Source organism: Spermophilus citellus, assembly GCF_964194105.1.
Source record: "Spermophilus citellus genome assembly, chromosome: 7".
Taxonomy (NCBI): domain Eukaryota; kingdom Metazoa; phylum Chordata; class Mammalia; order Rodentia; family Sciuridae; genus Spermophilus; species Spermophilus citellus.
The window spans coordinates 106366264-106386509 of NC_138188.1; the positions used below are offsets into that span (position 1 = coordinate 106366264).

Genomic DNA, 20246 nt, shown 5'->3' on the forward strand with positions numbered 1-20246 from the left:
AGCCACAACCCCAGCCCCAAGACTTTTAACTTTTTTTTTAAGTGTATGAGTTCTTTTTTTTTTTTTAAAGAGAGAGTGAGAGAGAGAGAATTTTTATATTTATTTTTTAGTTATCGGCGGACACAACATCTTTGGGGGTTTTTTGTATGTGGTGCTGAGGATCGAACCTGGGCCGTACGCATGCCAGGCGAGCATGCTACCGCTTGAGCCACATCCCCAGCCCAACTTTTAACTTTTGATCCTCCTGCCTCAGCCTCCTGAACCACTGAGATTACAGGTGTGTGTCACCACGCCAATCTCTACTATAATTTCTTTAGTGGTTCACATTGCTCTCAGAATAAAGACCAAAATCCTTAACAGACCTATAAGACAAGTATGGCCTGGCCCCTGCCTAGGTCTTCCACCTTGTCTTCCACCTGCCTTCATCTTAGCCACAACCTTCTTATACCTTCTTTCATGTGCTCTCCTGCCTCACTACCTTTGTATATGCTATTTCCATTGCATAGAATCCCTTCTAGCCACACTCCCTAAAAACCCTTCATTTATTTAACACCTATTCAATCTGTTTTACTTACCTATTTGGTGTATTAGGAATTCTCCCAAATACAGCAGCTTTAACAATGGATATTTACCCTCTCACAATGCTGTGGGTCAGAAATCTGAGCAGGCCTCAGAGGGATTCTTCTACTCTTCATGGCATCAAATGAGGTCACTTTATGGTAGCAAGCTAGTGGGTAGGTTGGCCTAGAGACACACTGATTCAGTGGCCACCAGCCACAAGTAACTACTGATCTCTTGAAATGATCAAGAGATCCTGGGGCTGGGACTGTAGCTCAGTGGTAGAATGCTTGCCTGGCATGTATGAGGGCCTGTGTGCTATCCTCAGCACCACATATAAATAAATGTAATAAAAAGATCCATAAGATCCATTGACAACTAAAAAATATTTTTAAAAAGACTTAAGCTGAATTCCAAAGAAGCAATAACTTAACAACCTTCAAGGGAGTTAAGGAAGAGAGAAAACCCCAACTGAAAAAAAAAAAGAAAGAGAGAGAGAGAGAGAGCTCCTAATTGAGTTCTTACTTTAAAACTTTAAAATTTTGTAAGTATAAATTACCCACAAGATTTTTGAATATTCAGTATAAAAATTTTAAAGTATTCATAAGTAATTTTTACATTGATTACTTGTTGAGATTATATTTTAGATATAATTGATTAAATCAAATATAGTCTTAAATGTCACCTATTTCTTTTTCATTTGTTCATCTGGTCTTATAGTTTAGAACATAAGGTGTCACACAAAGGTTCCTATGTTAATTCAGGAATGTTTGGAGATGAAATGATTGGACGGTGAGAGCTATAACCTAACCTGGTTTGAGTGGAGTAACTGAGTGGTAACTATAGGCAGTTGGGTCCCCTAGGGGCATGCCCTGGAAGGAATCATCTTCCCTGTGACTCCTTCCCCCCTCTCTGTTTCTTGGCCATCATGAATGGAGCAGCACTCCTCTTCCACACCTTTCTGCCATGGTGTTCTGCCCCACCTTGGGCCCAGAGAAATGGAGTGAGCCCACTATAGAATAAACCTTTGAAAGTGTGAGCCAAAATAACCTTTTTCTCCTCTAAGTTGCTCTTGCTGGTATTTTGATCACAGTGATGAAAAGCTGATAAACATAGGTGCCTACAAGAAATTTTCAAATTTCAATATGGCTCACGTGTGTGGCTTGCACTGTATCTCTATTGAACTGTGCTATAAAAGGCCAGATAGAAAATGTTTTCAGCTTTGCAGGCTGCATAGTTTTTTTCACAGCTGCTCAACTCTGCCATTCTGAAAGCAGCAATAGATAATATTTAAATAAATGAGTCTGGCTCAACAAAACTTTCTTGTGTTTCACCATAACTTTATTTATAAAAATAGATGGAGACAGGCTGGGACTGTAACTCAGTGGCAGAATGCTTGCCTAGCATGGGTGAGGCACTGGGTTTGATCCTCGGCACTACATAAAATAAATAAATAAATAAATAAAGTTATAAAAATATTCATATATTAAAAAAAAATAGATAGAGCCAGGCGTGGTGGTACACGCCTGTAATCCCAGCGGCTCTGGAGACTGAGATAGGGGGATCTCGAATTCAAAGCCAGCCTCAGCAATGGCGAGGTGCTTAGCAACTCAGTGAGACCCTGTCTCGACATAAAATACAAAATAAGGCTGGGGATGTGACTCAGTGGTTGAGTACCCCTGAGTTCAATCCCTGGTACCAAAAAAAAAAAAAAAAAAGATGGGAGCCACATTTAGTCTGAGTATGCTGAGCCCTGATCTGGAGGATCCAAGGTTTTCTTCCAATCTGGTGGCTTGACAGAGATATCTGGAAGGCTGGGCTCGGCTAGGACTCTGGACCCAAACTACACGTGGCCTCTTTGGCTCTGTGGTATCAGGGTAAAAGAACATTTTATATGGTGGGCTCAGATTCTAGGAAATAAGTCCCAAGAGAGGCAAGTACAAGTTTCAAAGCTTCTCATGACCTAGTTTCAGAAGTTCCAGGACATTCTTTTTATTTCATTCCTTTAGTCAAACAAGTCATGAGAGCCAGCCTGGGTTCAAGGAGACTTAGACTCCACCTCTTCATGGGAGGAATAGCAAAGAATATGTGTCCATCTTCAATCTATCAGTCATTCTCTGAATGTCAGTTAAAAGTAGTCCTATAACAGGTTCTCAGAGTACCAGGAACCTCTCTTTTTTAGCACTTACCATGGTAATAATTTTACATTCATTCATATGATCATTTGATCATTATCTTGCTCCTCTACTAAACTCTAAACAACCACATGAAGACAAGTTCTTTCTGGTTTTGTGCATCATTGTATTCCCAGCTCTAAGCACAATGACTGGCTCAAGAAATGTTTGTGGAATGAACCCATAAATGAATGAATGAATGAACAAATGAGCGGTTAGTAACCGTTCTAGCATTGATTCCATTGATCCCACTTTTCTCCACATTGCTTTTTCAAGCCTATCGTGAGACACTTGGTCAGAAGCCTTGTGAAAACTCAGATGGCTTTGCCTTCCCAGCAACCTTCTCATTTTGCAGTTCAGAAACTTTATTAAAAAAAGGAAATAAGCCTGCTCTTTTCTGCCCAGTGCCTCAAAGATATTAATAGCTACTCTAAACATGTATCTTTGGGTTCTGGAGCTTGCAGAAGTACTTCAGTGAAGCACACTGCACCCAGAGGCAAGTCAAGGCCTCGGGCAGCTGGAGTTCCTCCTGGTGTCCACTCTCCTTGCCCAGTTAATGTACAAGCCAAGCAAGCCTGACTGGTCCAGCCACAACTAGGCTCTGCAAGAAGCAATAGTCCTGGCCCTGAGTGCTGCTGGGTTGAGGGCAGACCTGGTCCTTCCTCCACTGAGGTGTAGCATCTCCCATTTTGCTTGGAACAAGGAGGACTGTATAGGCCCCGGGAGGGGCTAAGTGTCCCACTTCCACACTAGTCCTGGAGCTTGACTTGGAGTTCCCTTGAGACATTCCACTTTCTTTTTAGTACTGGATGAGGGGCCAAGGCCCACACACCTTGACATCATCACCAGAAACCTCTAGAACAAAACCACTCCTGAGTAAACTCAGTAAACATGTGCCTGAAAGACTATCTGAATGAATACGCTTCCTGCGATACCAGCTCAACATTTCCCCTGGAACCCCGATTACCACTAATATTCTAGACAAAGTTGTGAAATAGGAAATGTCTTTCTCTGCTGCCCTCCAGCTTCTACCTGGAAACTCTTCTCTCATTTCTTGTTTCACCACACCTGCACAGCCCTGTCCCACCCCATAGGTGGCCGCCGTCATATGTGTCCTCTCATCTGCTTTTGGCCTATATTAGATGCCCCCTGCTCCTTCAGACCCAAGACATAAACCAGCCCCCTTCATTTTCCACTCCTTTTCTCTCGGGTACTCCTGTTTCCCCAGGACTCTTCTAGTTGTGCCTGAAGCCAAACCCACCTGGAAACATAATTAGCTGACGGAGTTAGAGCAGAGAAAAGCTCTCTCCACTGGGCAGATGGTGGGTGTTGTGTGATATTTGTAGAATGAATGGCAGCTCAGGCCGGAAACCCCCATAATAAAAGGGGTAGTTTTTGCCTCCGGCTCCCCCTAGCCCAGCCTATTTCCCTGAGTGTCCCACTGTCATTCCAAGAGTCGCCATCACACTTGGCCCTGGGATGTGCTGCCCTCCTCTTATTCCAAGAGTGGATAGAATCTGAATCCATTCTGTTTGCTCCCACTACATAGCTAAAGCCGACTGACATTTTTAAAGGAGCTGCACCAATGTCAAATAGAAGTCAGTGAGGTTGGGTCTGTTTAAGTCTCAACTCTCCACTGTTTGGTAGCTGCATGGCCTACGGCAATTTCTTCTCACCTTGGCAAGAAGAACAGTGGTGTATGTAATTAATCATTCACCTGACTCTTACTCATGTTCTGGGACGGACTGGGCATACAAAATAAGAGGAAACAGTGTGTGGCAGGTGCTCTTTGGTTTATGGAATGAAACTTGACTCACTTGGGCTAGTCTGTTAAGGTTTTGAATAGTTCACCTGAAAAAGTCTCCTTTCAGAGAATCCCCCTGTAAATTCTTAGATTTTTTTTAAGCTTCATGTAGTTTTACAAAGTAAACATATTTGTATAACAAAGGAATAGAATCAGCCTTGCTCAGAATACACCAATAATCAGTTTCTCCTATCATGATCCACAGAGGCAACCGAGATCTTTTTGTTGTTGTTTTTCTTTTTAGATATACTTGACAGTAATGTGTATTTGACATATTGTACATACATGGGGTATAACTTATTCTAATAAGGATCCCATTCTTGTGGTTGTACATGATGTGGAGTTAGACTGGTCGCATATTCATATATGAACATAGGAAAGTTATGTCCAATTCATTCCACTGTCTTTCCTATTTCTATTTCCCTCCTTTCCCTCATTCCCCTTTGTCTAATCCAATGAACTTCTGTTCTTCCCTCTCCGCTTTGTTGTGTGTAGCATCCACATATCAGAGAGAATACTCAACCTTTGGATTTGGGGGTTGGCTTATTTCCACTTAGCTTGATAGTCTCCAGTTCCATCCATTTACTAGCAAATACCATAATTTCATTTTTTTTATAGCTGAGTAATATTCTTTGTGTGTACATACCACATTTTCTTTATCCATTCATCTATTGAAGGGCACCTAGTTTGATTCCATAGCTTCACTATTGTGAATTGAACTGCTATAAACATTGATATGGCTGTGTCACTACAATATGCTGATTTTAAGTTCTTTGGGTATATGCTGAGGAGTGAGATAATTGGGTAAAATAGTGTTCCATTCCAAGTTTTCTGAGGAATCTCCATACTGCTTTCCATACTGCACCAATATGAAGTCCCACCAGCAGTGTATGAGCATACCTTTTCCCCCACATCCTTGCCAATATTTACCATTATTTGTATTCTTGATAATTGCCATTCTGACTGGAATGAGAATGAAATCTTAGTGTAGTTGTAATTTACATTTCTCTAATTGCTAGAAAAATTAAACATTTTTTCATATATTTGTTGACCATTCATATTTCTTCTTCTGTGAAGTGTCTGTTCAGTTCCTTTGACCATTTATTGATTTGGTTATTTGATTTTTTTTTTTTTGGTGTTTAAGTTTTTTTAGTTCTTTACATATCCTGGAGATTAATGCTCTATCTGAGGTGCAGGTGGCAAAGATTTTCTCCCATTCTGGAGGCTCTCTCTTCAAGTTCTTGATTGTTTCTTTTGCTGTGAAGAAACTTTTTACTTTGATACCATCCCATTTATTGATTTTTGATTTTACTTCTTGCACTTCAGGAGTCTTGTTGAGGAAGTGGTTTCCTAAGCCAACAAGGTGGAGAGTTGGGCCTACATTTTCTTCTAGTAAGTGCAGAGTCTCTAGTCTCATGCCTAGATTCTTGATCCCCTGTGAGTTGGGTTTTGTGCAGGGTGAGACATAGGGGTTCAATTTCATTCTGCTATATATGGATTTCCAGTTTTCTCAGCACCATTTGTTGAAGAGACTGTCTTTTCTTCTTAGGTTGTTTCCTCTCCCATTCCCCTTTTTACAGCCCCCTCCCCCTTCAAGGGTATGAGTTTCCACTTCTTGGGACATCTGGAGAAAGCCATGACTTGTTGCTGTGGCTGGGGTTCGTTCCTGAGGGAGCAGTGGCATTTCTGCCTTCCCATGGTGCCAATAACACTGAAGGAAACAGCTTCCCAACCCAGACCCTGGTGCGCTCTCTCTCTCTCTCTCTCTCTCTCTCTCTCTCTCTCACACACACACACACACACACACACAATGGCTAGAGTTGAAAAATACTCTTCACACAGGACATTTATACTTATTTTTAAAGTATTTATTTTTTAGTTATAGGTGGACACAATATCTTTATTTTACATTTATGTGGTGCTGAGGATCAAACCCAGCATCCCTAGCCTCGTGCGTGCTAGGCGAGCACTCTACCACGGAGCCACAACCCCAGCCCCATACTTAAATTTTTTTTTAAAAAAGGGATCATGTCAACCTCAAGTATTTGAGTATCATATTTTAATAACATCACTGACAAACTCAGTATCCAAAGTGTCTTCCAGAATCATGTGCCATTTACACAATCACCAGAGTGAAGTTTCCAGTAAGGACTGTCCCTGCTGGGCCAGGCCAGGACGTTGAAGGGGGTTATGATGGCTGTCCCCAAATCCTTTGAAAAGCTTTGACTAAAGAATGTTAGACTTACTCTGGGTAGTTTCAGAGGACAAAACCAGTATCAATGAAAGGAAGTAAAGGAAAGGCAGTCTCTACCCAGGGGAAGAGAGAGTTCCCAAATAGGGAAGTCCAAAATGATACTGACTTCCTTGTTAGGGCCAGTGCTTCTCCCTACTGACTTACATTTTGTCTAAGACATAAAGATTTCCCACGGCCATATTGATTTCATGTGATTATTTGAATTAAAGATGATTTATTAAATTTATGACAAAATATAATTTGAGTCTATGTCCCTGTTTAACATGTCATCCCAGAAGATTGTCTTAGGTTAAGCAGGCTGATTTTTAGTTTACAAACATGAGGGATTCCTATATTTAGGTGGGGACTTAGATTCAAAGGAGGCCCAGTCCTCAAATCCTATGTCAAATAGGATGCTGTTAGTGATTGAGCATGAGGAGATGCCCAGGAATCAATCTCACTGGCTCTGCCCTTGAGTGGTGTCAGTGTTAGTTTAACAGAGAGTGGCCTAAGGTTCAAAGCCCATTAAAATAACTGGAAGGGTGGGGGATTGGGAACTAGCTACTCAGTTCATATGTTGAACTCCTGCTGTGTATTTCAGCAACAAAACATATTTGCAACATTGTCATAGAGTACTGATTTTCTAAATGTAGAAGAGCTCCTACAAATCAATAAGAAAAAAATCAAAGACTCAAATTTGAAAGTGGACAAAATAAATGTATAGACAGCACATGATGACTTCTTGGCCTTTTGGCTAAGATCAAGGGTAGACAGCACATGAAACAGGACATGCTACCTCTTATACATTTGAAAAAAATGCCCAGATTCACATAAGAAACTCATTTTAAATGACAGTAAAAACTACTCCATGCCCATTGGTATTGCTGCTATTGAAAAAAATTTAAAAAGTGTATTGGCAAAGATGTGGACAAAATATAACTCTGTGCACTATTGATGGGAATGTGAAATGGTGTGACTGCTGTGGAAAACTGTTTATTCGGTCCTCAGAAACTTAAAAATAATATTTCCATATGGTCAGTAATTCTACTTGTGGGTTTTTACCTAAAAGAAGTGAAAGAAGGGTCTGGAAGAGATATCTGTACACCCACATTCAGAGCAGCTATTATTCACAACAGCTGAAAGGTGGAAGCAACTCAAGTGACCATCAGCAGATGAATGTAGTATAGCATACATGGACTAGAATTCAGTCTTAAAAAATAAGGAAATTCTGACATGTGCTACAACAGGATGGACCTTGAAGACAATATACCAAGTGAACGAAGCCAGTCGCAAAAAGACAGAGACTGTATGATCCCATTAACACCTAATATAGTCAAATTCATTGAGATAGAAGATGGAAGGGTGGTTTCCAGGGCCCTGGAGAAGGGGAGAATAGAGAGTCATTGAACAGAGTTACAGAGTTGTAACTATACATTTTACATTGGTACAGAGTTAAAGTTCTGCAAAATTAAAAGACTTCTAGAGATGGATGTGATGGTTGCACAGTAATATGAATCTATTTAATGCCAATGTATATTTGAAAATTTTTAAGACAGTAAATTTTGTGTTATGTGTATTTTACCACAATAACAATAATTTTAAAGATCGTAACGAGATGCCATTTTAACCTTTCCTAATGGCAAAGATCACAAATTATAAAACACAATATTGACCCAAAGAGTGTGAAAATAAGCACTCTTGTGTTTTGTTGATTGAAACATTAACATGCAATCTTAAGATAGGACAAATTTTCAATATGTGTAAAAACTAAAATTGCATTACTCTTTAACAAGTCAAGCAAGTCTACTGCAAAGAATATAGCACTCTCCTGCAAGTGCAATGTGGCGTATAATTGCAACAAAGGATTGGAAACGATCTAAATGTTCCTTTAGTAGGGGCTGGCAAAAAAAGTATTGCCCTCTAATAGCATATGGTAGAATAATATGCAACATTAATGTGAGAATACTCATTACATACTGACACAGAACAATCTCCAGATGGTAAGTGTGCAAAATTATGTATAGAATGCTACCCTTGAGTTTAAAAATAAAAGGAGAACAGTTTATGGGGCTATTATTTTATTTTGCCTAAAATAACTCCAAATACAGCAAGAAACTGGTATCAGGTAACAATGGTCACTCCAGTTACACCTACAGAGAAAATCTAGATAATGATGCAACAATTGGGAGACTTTCTTTCTACTGTTTCTCATCTTTTTTTAAGTATTTATTTTCTAGTTATAGTTGGACACAATGCCTTTATTTTATTTATTTTTATGTGGTGCTGGGGATTGAACCCAGGACCTCGCACATGCTAGGCAAGTGCGCTACCACTGAGCTACAATTCCAGCCTGTCATCTTTACCTTTTAAATTTAGTACAATTTACAGATATAATCTATTTTAAAACTTTAATTAAAAATGAACATTATAGTCTAGAAAGAAAGAAATATAACAGACACATTTAACCCAATGCCCTGCTCTAGGTGCTGTGGAGGCAGAGGGAAGGGTGCCTAGCACCTTGAGATCAAGAGTGGCTTTAGACAAACCACACCATGGAAGAAATTTCCTCTATTGGGTAAAGAATAGTTGTGTATCTTCTAAGTTACAGTTTGTTTTGTATGAACAAATCTGTGAATTAATGGAAAGTCCTGTGGATTAATTCACCAGTTAGGTTTTCCTTTTCACCTTGACTGTTAAAAAGTTACAATCCAGCTAGGTGTGGTGACACATGCCTATAATCCAGCAACCCAGGAGGATGAGATAGAGGATCACAAGTTCCAGGCCACCATGGTATCTTAGTGAGACCCTGTCTCAAAATTTAAAAAGTGAAAGAGGTCTGGGGATGTCTCTCAGTGGTAGAGCACCTCTGGGTTTGCTATACTGGGTTTCCCAGTATAGCAAAAAAAAAAAAAAAAACCCAACCAAACAAAAACAAACAAACAAACAAAAAAAACCAAAAAACAAAAACTTAACTTTGAAAAAAGCTAAAAGCAAACTTATGCCCCACCAAATGCATGTTGGCAGATTCCTATGGTAAGCATTTAGCATTGGCTTTGTCCCAAGTTCCATTTTATATTCCCATATTTGGCTTTGTATTAGCCAGCCTTGTGTCATGGTAACCAAAATACCTGACAAAAAACAACTTAGAGAAAGAAGAGTTTATTTGGGCTCATGATTTCAAAGATCTCAGTCCATAACTGGTCGACTCCATTGCTCTGGGCCTAAGATGATGATGGAACTTGATGGCAGAGGGTGTGGCACAGAAAAGTTTCTCATGGTACCCAGGAGGCAGAGAGAGAATGCAAAGAGCCAGGGACAAAATATATCATCCCCAAAGCATATCCCCAGTGACCTGCTTCCTCCAGTCATGCCCCACTTGCCTACAATTACCCCCTCCCCAGCAATCCAGCCAAACTATTAACCCACTGCTTAGATTACAGATCTCATAATCTAATTGTTTTACCTCAAACGTTCCTGGATTAACACATGAGCTTTGCAGGAGGACACCTCATATCCAAACCATAACAGGCTTGCTTTTCAACTTATTTCCAATGTTGGTTCTTTCTTTTTTCTTTGCTTTCTGTGTAATCCACTTTCCGTCCATTTTGGTATAAATGGGGTAAGTGGGTCTGTGGTGAAGGAAGGAGAAAGGGAAAGAGATTGTGAATCCATGCATGTCGTTTTCTTTGGCTCCATCATGTAGACTGAGTAAATGTTCTATTTCTGTGTTTCTCAGAGCGTGGTCCTTGGACAACAGCATCCATCACCTGTGAGATTGTTAGACATAAGCATTCACGGGGTTCACCTCTACCTACTAAATCAAACTCTTTATGATAAAGCCTTGGAAACTGTTTTACATGCTCTCTGGCTGATTTTGATGCACATTAAAAGTGAAAAACACAAGGAACAAAAGAAAGATTGATTTTTAAATGTAACTACCCTCCCTGTGACCCATTAGACCTGCTGTGTTGTTCAAAAGAAGTAATGCTAGCTACTGTTATAAATAATCCCCACAATTTTATTACCCAACATAGTAAGTTTCCTTATTTTATTTTATTTTTTCCAATGTCACAGTCCAGTTTGGATCAGTTCTGGGGGAAGTGTGGAGAGAACAGTTTTATTAATTTGTTCAGCTAAACAGTTCTCCTCCATAGTAGAATTTGCCATTTTCTAGGACCTTGAATGTTTCCTCTGAATTCCCTGCATCTAAGAAGCAGGAGAGAGAGAGAGCAGGAAGGAGGCTTTGATAGCCATGTCTGGAAGTAACGTTCATTTTTTTCTGTTCACAATTTCATTGGTTGGAACCCAGTCATGTGGCTAACATCAGGAGAGGCCGGGAAATATGGCCTATCTGTGGAACTAAGAGGAAAAGGAAATAGCTTTGGTGAGCACATAATCTTGTCTCTGCCACACCCAGGAACCCAAGTGAATCCCATACTCCACTTCTAGGTCTTGTTTTGGTGAACATTGGTTTCAGTTTCATTTTCTAACCAAGTTTTATCTTTTCTTTTTTAACCCTAGCACCATGGGACTGAGAATCACTCTGTTTGTGACGGCCTTCCTGCTTTCTGGTAAGAACCTTTTTACTGTGTGAAGTCCTAGAATCTTTCCACTATCTCCCAATGCATCTGACCACTGCAAGTCCAGGCCTGACACTTGGTGGGTCTTGTACCATGTACCAGGAGACTTTCCTGGAGGAGAAGGAAGTGTCATGACTGAGCCCGTAGCTCAGATAACAGCAGGCAGGCCTGGCCTGGGATGGAACCCTCCTCAAGCATGCATCTTCTTCCATTTCACCCTCAGGGGCCTGGATGCACAGAATAAGATGGACTGGGCTATACAGTGGCACCTGGCATTGCACTGAGGCCCGGTCACTTGACTTCTGCTCACACCTAATCCTTCTGGTCTTCTCTGTCTCCATTTATGGTACTCTTGGGTTCCTAGGAAATACCTGATGGACTTCCAAAAAGCCTCCTTCTGTTACACAGCATTGTGTTCCATGTCCCCTGCCTTCCCTCCTCCTCCTGTTCCTTTCCCCACCAGCCCGTGCCCATAGACAAGTAGTCTCACCTTACTATAGACCTTCAGTTATGTCAGCAGATTTACCACAAAGCTAACGAAGCTGATGCTTCAGGGCTCCCCACTCACACAAGTCCTTTTCACGCTCCCCTTAAGACTCTCTGAAGGTCCCTAGCAACCCTCACATGCCTGATGATTTGGTAAGACTTAACCACTGTCTCTTCCTACTGCATCTTTTCCCTTTATCGCATTCTCCTCCTTTCTGGTGGCATTACAGTGGCCATGGGCATTTTGCCTTTGAATTATGCAAACTTTTTTTTTAGCAATCTCTCAACCCCCCAGTTTTAGAAGCCTCAGACAATCCAGACCTTCCCTGTTTGCTGCTCTTTCTCAGTTTCAGTTTCTTCATCCTTGAACTGGGGTTAACAGAGGGTGCTTGCTGCACATCCTGTGACTCAGTGCCTTTTAGTTTCTCCCAGCCTGCCCCTTCCTGCTGTTCATTTTCTCCACCTGCAGCACTGAGGGGGAGGCCGTCCCAGTCATGGTGCGAGACAGAGGGGGCCAGTTTAGCCTGCCATTTGACACACAGGCCACCCCTTGGCTAACTGGCCCTGACTAACCAGCCCAGCCATAAAGTCATCTTCCCCATATTGCCACAAAACATGCCCTGGGCCACTGTCCCCAAAGGATTGGGATACCATGAAGAGATGTTCCCTCAAATTATTTGCCTGCTGGCTGGGATTGGCCTTTTGTGATTTTTGTTTTCGCTTAGCACCTTGAGGCTTGCTGAGCTCATGTGTGTGAGGTTTATAAGGGTGCTAATTGATCACTCCACAGACACAGGTAATGACAACAGCTTCCACCAGGCTGTTGAACCCTGATGCAAACAAAAGATCACTGACTCCAATTTTAAATCAAATTAAAGGAAGCTTGTATTGTGTACACAAAACAGAGAGCTGATCAGCAGCTGTCTCTCCCAATCCGGGCTAGAGATAAGCACCCCAGCTCCCCAGGAACAAGGTTTTATAGCACAAAAAGTTGCAAAGGGGGATATCTTGAGAACTTACAGATAACAGGATTTTGACAAGCATAACACAAAGGCAGATAGCAGGTTAATGATTTACATGGCATGGTATTTTAAGGTAGGGAGTAAATTCAGATCCCAACATCAGAATTTATGAGGCACTGCTGAGGTTTCAGAGAGGATTGTCATCTGGTCAGGGAAAGCCAGGCATGGATGAGTTCAAGGCTCAGGCAGGCATTCCAAACAAGTTTAGAAATTGCAGTAATTTATAGTAAAACTGAAATTAACTTTTCATGACTTTGTGATGAGATGGCTCCCAATCTTAAAATGGAATTAGGCTGGGTTCATCACAGGACAGTGACCTGCTACCTTAATTTTGGGGGTGGTGAAATAAATGTGTATGTGTGTATGTGTGTATGTGTGTGTGTGGAGGGGGGAGTCTTTGTGACAAGTGCCGTTCCAAGCATTTTTGTAAATATTATCTCATAACTTGTTTTTGTTATTATTCAATATTTTATTTACTGAAGCACAGAGAGGTTGTGTAATTTACCTAAGATCAACACAGGCACCAAATGGCATAGCTTAGATTCACAGCCAGCAGTGTAGATGCTGCACCTGTTCCCTGAATGGTGACATTAGGCTACTTCTCATACCCCTTGCTAGAGAATCATCCATAATTGAGAAAATCTCCTCCTTGGGGACCTGAACAGTATTGGTGGACCAATGTCACTACTGCCTTATTCATATTCTCAAGTTCCCTGACAGCACATCCCCTGCCTTACCTGCAGCTAGCACCTGAAGTGCCCCTAAAGCTTGGGTCCTAGTCCTTCTCATCACAGTGACCAGCCCAGCTCTTATGACCTGGGAGACAAGGAAGAAAAATACCCTGGAAACAAATTCTCAGAAAAGGCTCAGATGAGATGTCAGTTTTCCCATGAGCTTTCTGACTCTGCACATTGTAAGTAAGCAAGCAAAGCCAAGAAACCTTATCAAAACCACTCCCAGGTATAATTTTTGCCCTTGCCTTGCTTTGAAATTGCTTAGAAACTTTGTTAACTCCTAAAAAGAATTTTAACAGTATTGAAACCTTAAAAATAACTTCTCCAAATGATACCTGTTTAGGTTTTATGGTGGGTGAAAAGATGAGAGATGATCTTGGGGGCAACACAAATTTTAAGTGGAATAGGAAAACAGTGGCACTGATTAGAAAATAACATTGCCAGTGCTCCACAATGTTATCTCCTTCCTCCCAGGGTGCACTCTGCATACTGGTCTAGTGGGTAGTGACCAAGCCCAGGGCAGGCATCCAATGAGAGGCAGGAAATGCAAATGGCCCAGATAATCCACAGCAAAAATGCAGGGCTGAATAATTCATTTGATGACAAAGATTAAACACTACAGTGAAACTATTTTGTCCCCAATTGCATATTCTCTCGTGTCATAGAAATTGACACTTTATTTGCCAACCCTGCTCTTGAAGTTAAAATTAGATGAGAGTGTAAGACTGAAACGAGTAGGACGGGGCAGCCATGGCCTTGTAGAATCGGGTTATGATTTGTGATTTGTATTTATAAAGCTAAAGGGATTGCTAGGTGCCACTGCTAACCTCTGCTTCTATTCTGGTATCTGCATAACACATTTAACCTGGAACCAGTGTAGTTTTGGAAAATAAGCAGATTGAACGTCTTGGGGAAGTATCTTTGCAGTTTAACTTTTCTTTATTTTTAAGATATGGGGTCTCTCTATGTTGCCCAAGCTGGCTACAAACTCCTGGGCTCAAGCAATCCTTCTGCCTCAATCCCATAGCTGGAACTAGAGGAGAACTCTACACCACTTCTGGCCCAGTTTGGCTTTTGACAGTTACTCTCCTTTTGTTTGGGGTTTCTCTTGGTCCTAGAGCTTCTCATTTCTCTTGAGTTACACCTCTGGTTCAATTAGTGTACCTGGAGTGGTAGTTGGAATCTTTTTTATGTTTTATTTATTTTCATAAAGTTGGTTCAAACTTTCATTCACAACCTATGGAAAGGTCTACTGTTTACTGCCCCCTGGATTTTCGCAGGTCCTTGTGTGGATGGTTGTGTGAAGATAACATTTCTATGGTTAGGTTGGATTCCCATGTCCTGCTGTTGTAGATGGTGGTCACTAAAACCAGGCCCTGGAAGCAAATTACCTGTTCAGACTTACTGTTCCTACAGAATTGGCCCAGAGCCTAATGGCTGTACTGAAACCACTCCCTTGTGTCAAACCACTATTTCAGGATCATTTGAAATATATGTATATTACACCGTAAGGAGTATCTTACCTCCAAATTAGTTGATCAATTTAATAGACTGTTTTTAGTAGTTTCCAGAGAGGATGAATGAACTTCCAGGCAAGTTAATCCACATTAAGAAGGATTAATACACATTAAAGGAAGATGGTTGCCAAATAGGATGCAGGTTGCATTGTTTGAGAGGAAGAATAAAACTGGCAGAGAAGAGAAAGGCACCAATGCTGGCAGACTCCTTGAGAAAGAGCCAGAGTTTGAGACTCTGGTTCATTTTTCCTTTGTGAGAGAAAGAATCTTAATACCACTTGCTTAGCATATAAGCTGGGATTTGGGCTCCCTCAATATTATTGAGATTTATGGTCAACTTTACAACAATTTAAAGATATTAATTCGTTTTATTTTGTAACTCTAGAATCCAATAACACATGATTCCATAAAATAGAGTAGGTTCTCTGAGGAGCTGAGCAAAAGAGGTTTTTGGAGAAGGGCCAAAGCAAGCAGAAACAAAGAGCAGATTGGTCAAAGTTACTTTCCTTGAAAGGTGGGGGCAAGGAGTCAGAACAATAAAAAATAAACAATTGGTTAACATCCGATTATTTTTTGTAATGATTAAATGATGTATGAATTAAGGAGAGGGAACTTCACTGTCATGCTGATTGGCCTATATGAGACATTTGGATGCCTCTCATTCTCCTGATTTCTTGGAAAGTCAGACAACAAGTTAGTTCTGGTTTGGTGGTGTGGAATTTTGGCATGGATGACTTCATTTTAATTTTTTAACAATGAAAATGAAAACACTTGTAGCCCTTCCTTTATGGCCAAGATCTTACCTTTGTAGTTGATCTATCCTACAGGGGTACACCTTTTTACATTTCCAAGCTATAAGACCAGATTCTGGGACCTCAAAATTAGTCAAACATTTTCCATATATTCTAAGAGCCCTTGCACATTCTTATGTCCATTCTTACTCTTTCTTTCATTCCCTCTTCCTAGATGGCTCTATTTAAAACTATTCAAATACCCCCCCATTATTTAATAGTCACTTTTATGGTCTTTATTAGGGAAAAAATCAGAGTAAAAATAATTATGTATAATTGCAATCACCATATATGTGTAAATCCATGAATATGTTTCGTTCAGTATTGTTTCATACATACTTTCTCAAGTTTCTACGTACTCATCATTTTTATAATGTTTGAAATTGCAATAGTCTTTTTAAATTTTTTTTTTAGTTGTAGATGGACACAATCTTTGTTTACTAATTTATTTTTATGTAGTGCCAAGGGTCAAACGCAGTGCCTCACACGTGTGAAGCAAGTGATTTACCACTGAGCTCCAGCTCCAGTCCACTGCAATAGTTTTTTGAATTAAAATGTTAACTTTGCTTTATTTTTTTGTGTGTGGGTGTGGGTTTTATTCATTTGGGTGTATTATCCCATTATCTTTTTTCATGGTTACTTAAAGAGATTTTAGGATCATGATCATTGTTTTATAAATATTCTTCCTTCATTCTTAAAAGAATCACTTTTACTCTATTTGATTTATAAGTTTGGTAAAATAAATAAATATAAATATAAATATATATATATATATATATATACATACATACATACATACTTTGTGTTTATCAGGCTCACTACAATGTTTCTAAGTATAGATTTATTTTCACTCTATTGCCACTATTTCAGGGTCTTTTGAAATATATGTACATTACACAGTAAGGAGGGTCTTACCTCCTTACTTGTTTGGTACTTAAAAAATGCACTTTTGATCTGAGGACTCATACCATTCTGCAGTTTTATAGATTCACAACTTCTATCTCTTCCAATATCACTTATTTACTATTTCTTCAATTTTCTTCTTCTAAAAACTATTAGAGCTCAGATTAATTCTTCATGCTTCAATCTATTCTTTCTTTCTTCTTTTTTTTTTAATCTTTCTATTTCTCTTTGGGTGAATTTCTCAATACAATCTTCCAATTCATAATTTTCTTTTTTAATTATATTTAATCTAGAGTTTATTCTGTTTGGTTTTGTTCTTAATCTGTATTTTTAACTTCCAAAATTGCTAACACATTCATAAACATATTTTTATATTCTCTTTCAATGTTTTATAAATTTTTATATTTTATAATACACTACTTCATATTTCTTACAGAATTCTAAGCATACACATTTTAAATCTTTCAGAGTAAATTTAACTAAAAATTATGAATTTGGTGTCCATGGACATTGTTTCCTATCTATAATAATAATGTTAAAAATAAAGTTAAAAACTAAAATTAAATAACTAAAAAGTTTTAACTGACATACAAAAATTAAACATAATTATAGAATGCCATATGCTGCTTCAATACATTATACATATGTAATGTTCACACATCAGGGTAAAAATATCAATCTTCTAAAAAATTCATCATTTAAACTTTATAGTGAAAACATTTACCATATTTTCTCCTACCTGTTTAAAAATGTACAGTATATTTACATTATTTATAGTCACCCTACTGTGCAACAGAATACCAGAGCTTATCTCCCTATCAAACTATGACCTGGTACTCCTTGACCAACCTTTCCTTATCCTTCCTTCCCTCTATTTTGCCTAGCCTCTAGCAAGCACTTTTTCACTCTCAAAATTTATGAGATCAACTTAAAAATAAGTAACTCTTAAAGAATGATTATCAAAGGTTACTACTAACTCAAATACTAACTCATTTAATCCTTAAAACAACCTTTGGATGCAGGGACCCATGATTGTTTCTGTTTTTTGGAAGAGCAAACTGAGAAATAGAGGAGTGAAGTAATTTGCCCAAGGTAACAGAGGTAGTAAGTAGTTGAACAGAGACTGAACTCATGCTGCCCAGAATCCACACTCTTAACTATGATGGCATAGTGACTTTGTCATCCTGTTTCAGAGTCATGTGGAATTCTATTGTATGGATGTATCATTATTTATTAAGCCATTTAAGTTACTGCAAGTGTGTTCTTATAAACACATATCTGTATACATCCAGGTATGTGCATATGTATCTTTTTGTAAAATGAATTCCTAGAAATTGAATTGCTAAGTCAAGCCTTTAGTCTATCATTGATTTTTTTAACTTGTATCCATTTATTTATTTATTTTTATTTTTTATGGTGCTGGGGATTGAACCCAGGGCCTTGTGCATGCGAGTCAACCACTCTACCAACTGAGCTATATCCCCAGCTCCAATCTATCATTAATCTTCTTACATATTACCATTTGACCTCCAACACACTTTATCAGTTTTACCAACAATGCATAAGAGAACCCATTTCTCCACACTCTTTTGAACAGTGGGTCTTACCAATGTTTTTAAATATGACCTATCGATTAGGCAAAAGCAATGTTATCTCATTGAGGTGTAAATTGCATCTCCCTGATTGTTATTGAGATATTTTCATTAATGTCTTCAATAAGTATTTACTAAGTGCTTAATATTTGTAAGGAAGAGTTGTAGACACTTGAAATGCCACAGAGAGGAAAAAGGACAAATTCCCTGCTTTCATGGGGCTTATTCTAATGACAATGTCAAGTGTGGGCTGAGCTGGGAGAGAAAGGAGCTGTTAGGTGTCAGAGCAGCTGATTATATCAGCCAGAGGAGAATGAAAGAGTTGAGTTTTGAATCTCTTACTGTGATGGTGAAGCAAGAGGCTACATTAAAGAAAGGGCTGATTTCCCCTCTTTCATTTCCCCCATAGAAGGATACACCAGTCAGGGATCAGGGGGACGGACATGGGTGTCATCTCACTGTTGAGAGAGCCCCAAACCAAAGGATCTGACAGTTTTACAGATGGGAGGCAAGGGACTCAAGGGTGGGGAAAACCAAAAGAGGAAGATGGAAGATGATGGGGGAAGCCAGGAGTGGAAAATTCCTGGGTATTGAGTCAGAGTGGGGAAAATATCTTGGAGGTTCCCCCTCCTCCCTACTGTGAGAGGCACCTAAAGACGGCCTCTGTCCAAGGCCTTAGATAAAGAAACCCAGGAATAAATGCCTGGGCTAGGAGTGCCACTATGTGAAAGAGCAAGACTGTCTAACTGAGACACTGGCTGCAGCTCCCTTCAGAGGACGCGGCGGCTAGGCACCGAGCCTGGTGTGGGAGGGGCAGCTTTCCCCTGAGGACCATCAGATCAGCCTTTCTAATGGCCTATGGTTAGGCCTGGAAAACCACACGGAGGTTTGTTTGCTTTTATATATGGTAATTTTATTTATGATATGTAATTGTGAGCAGTAGGATTTTAAAAGAATCTTTTGTTGCTGTCGGCCATTGGCTGGGACACACATAGGTTCTTTGAACTCCTCGGGAGAAACAGACGAAAGCCAAACAGACCCCATCATGATAAGTACCCTGATAAAAAGAATGAATTATCCCAAGGAACAGTGACAGGGATACTGTCTTCAAAAGATGTTCAGAGAAATCATCCCATATGGTGACATTTGATAAGAGGCCTACAGAAAAGGAAGGAACAACCTTGAGACACAGGAAACAATCCTAGAAGACCTGAGACAGAGTGTGTCTGACCTTTGGAGGATTGTCAACGAAGCCTGTGTGGCCAGGCCAGAGTTAGTGAGGGAACAGGTCTGCAAAGCACCAGAGGCCAGACTGTATGAGGCCCTGTAGGCTATGGGAAGGACTTGGGAGATTGTCCTCAGTGCGATGGGAAGGGATTTGGATTTAATTTTCAGAGGGATGGAAAGTCACCAGAGGCTTATGAACAATTATGCTTATATGTATGTATGTATATGTGTCCATATACATAGGCACAGAGATCGATATAGGTATAGATATATTGTGTTTTTTTTGTTTGTTTGTTTTGTTTTTTTTGTACTGGAGATTGAGACCATGGGCACTCTAACACTGAGTTACACTGCTAGCTGTTTTTATTTATTTTCATTTCGAGACAGGGCCTCACTAAGAGGATGTCCTTGAACTTGTAATTCTCTTTCCTCAGCTACCTTAGTATCTGGGATTTATAGGCATATGCCACCACACCCAGCCAGAAATAAGTTTTTAAAGGGTTATCTTGGCTTGAGAAGCTAGACTTAGGGCAAAAATGGAAGCAGGGAGATCAGTTAGGAGGCAATTGGCAAGAACAAGTCAGGTCCTTCAATAAATTAAGGGGCACATGAAAGAAAGATGAGT

The 20246-nt window shown here is 39.8% G+C and overlaps 1 protein-coding gene across 4 annotated transcripts in view; it reads left to right on the forward strand.

Moving 5' to 3' along the window:
* CD86 (CD86 molecule) overlaps positions 1 to 20246 on the forward strand; it is a 69433-nt gene that overhangs the window by 26981 nt on the left and 22206 nt on the right. For all 4 annotated transcript variants that reach the window (XM_081302058.1, XM_081302059.1, XM_081302056.1 and 1 more), the window contains exon 2: positions 11291 to 11340. In XM_081302058.1, coding sequence (XP_081158184.1) covers positions 11291 to 11340 — 50 coding nt within the window. The remainder of the gene's footprint in view (positions 1 to 11290; positions 11341 to 20246) is intronic.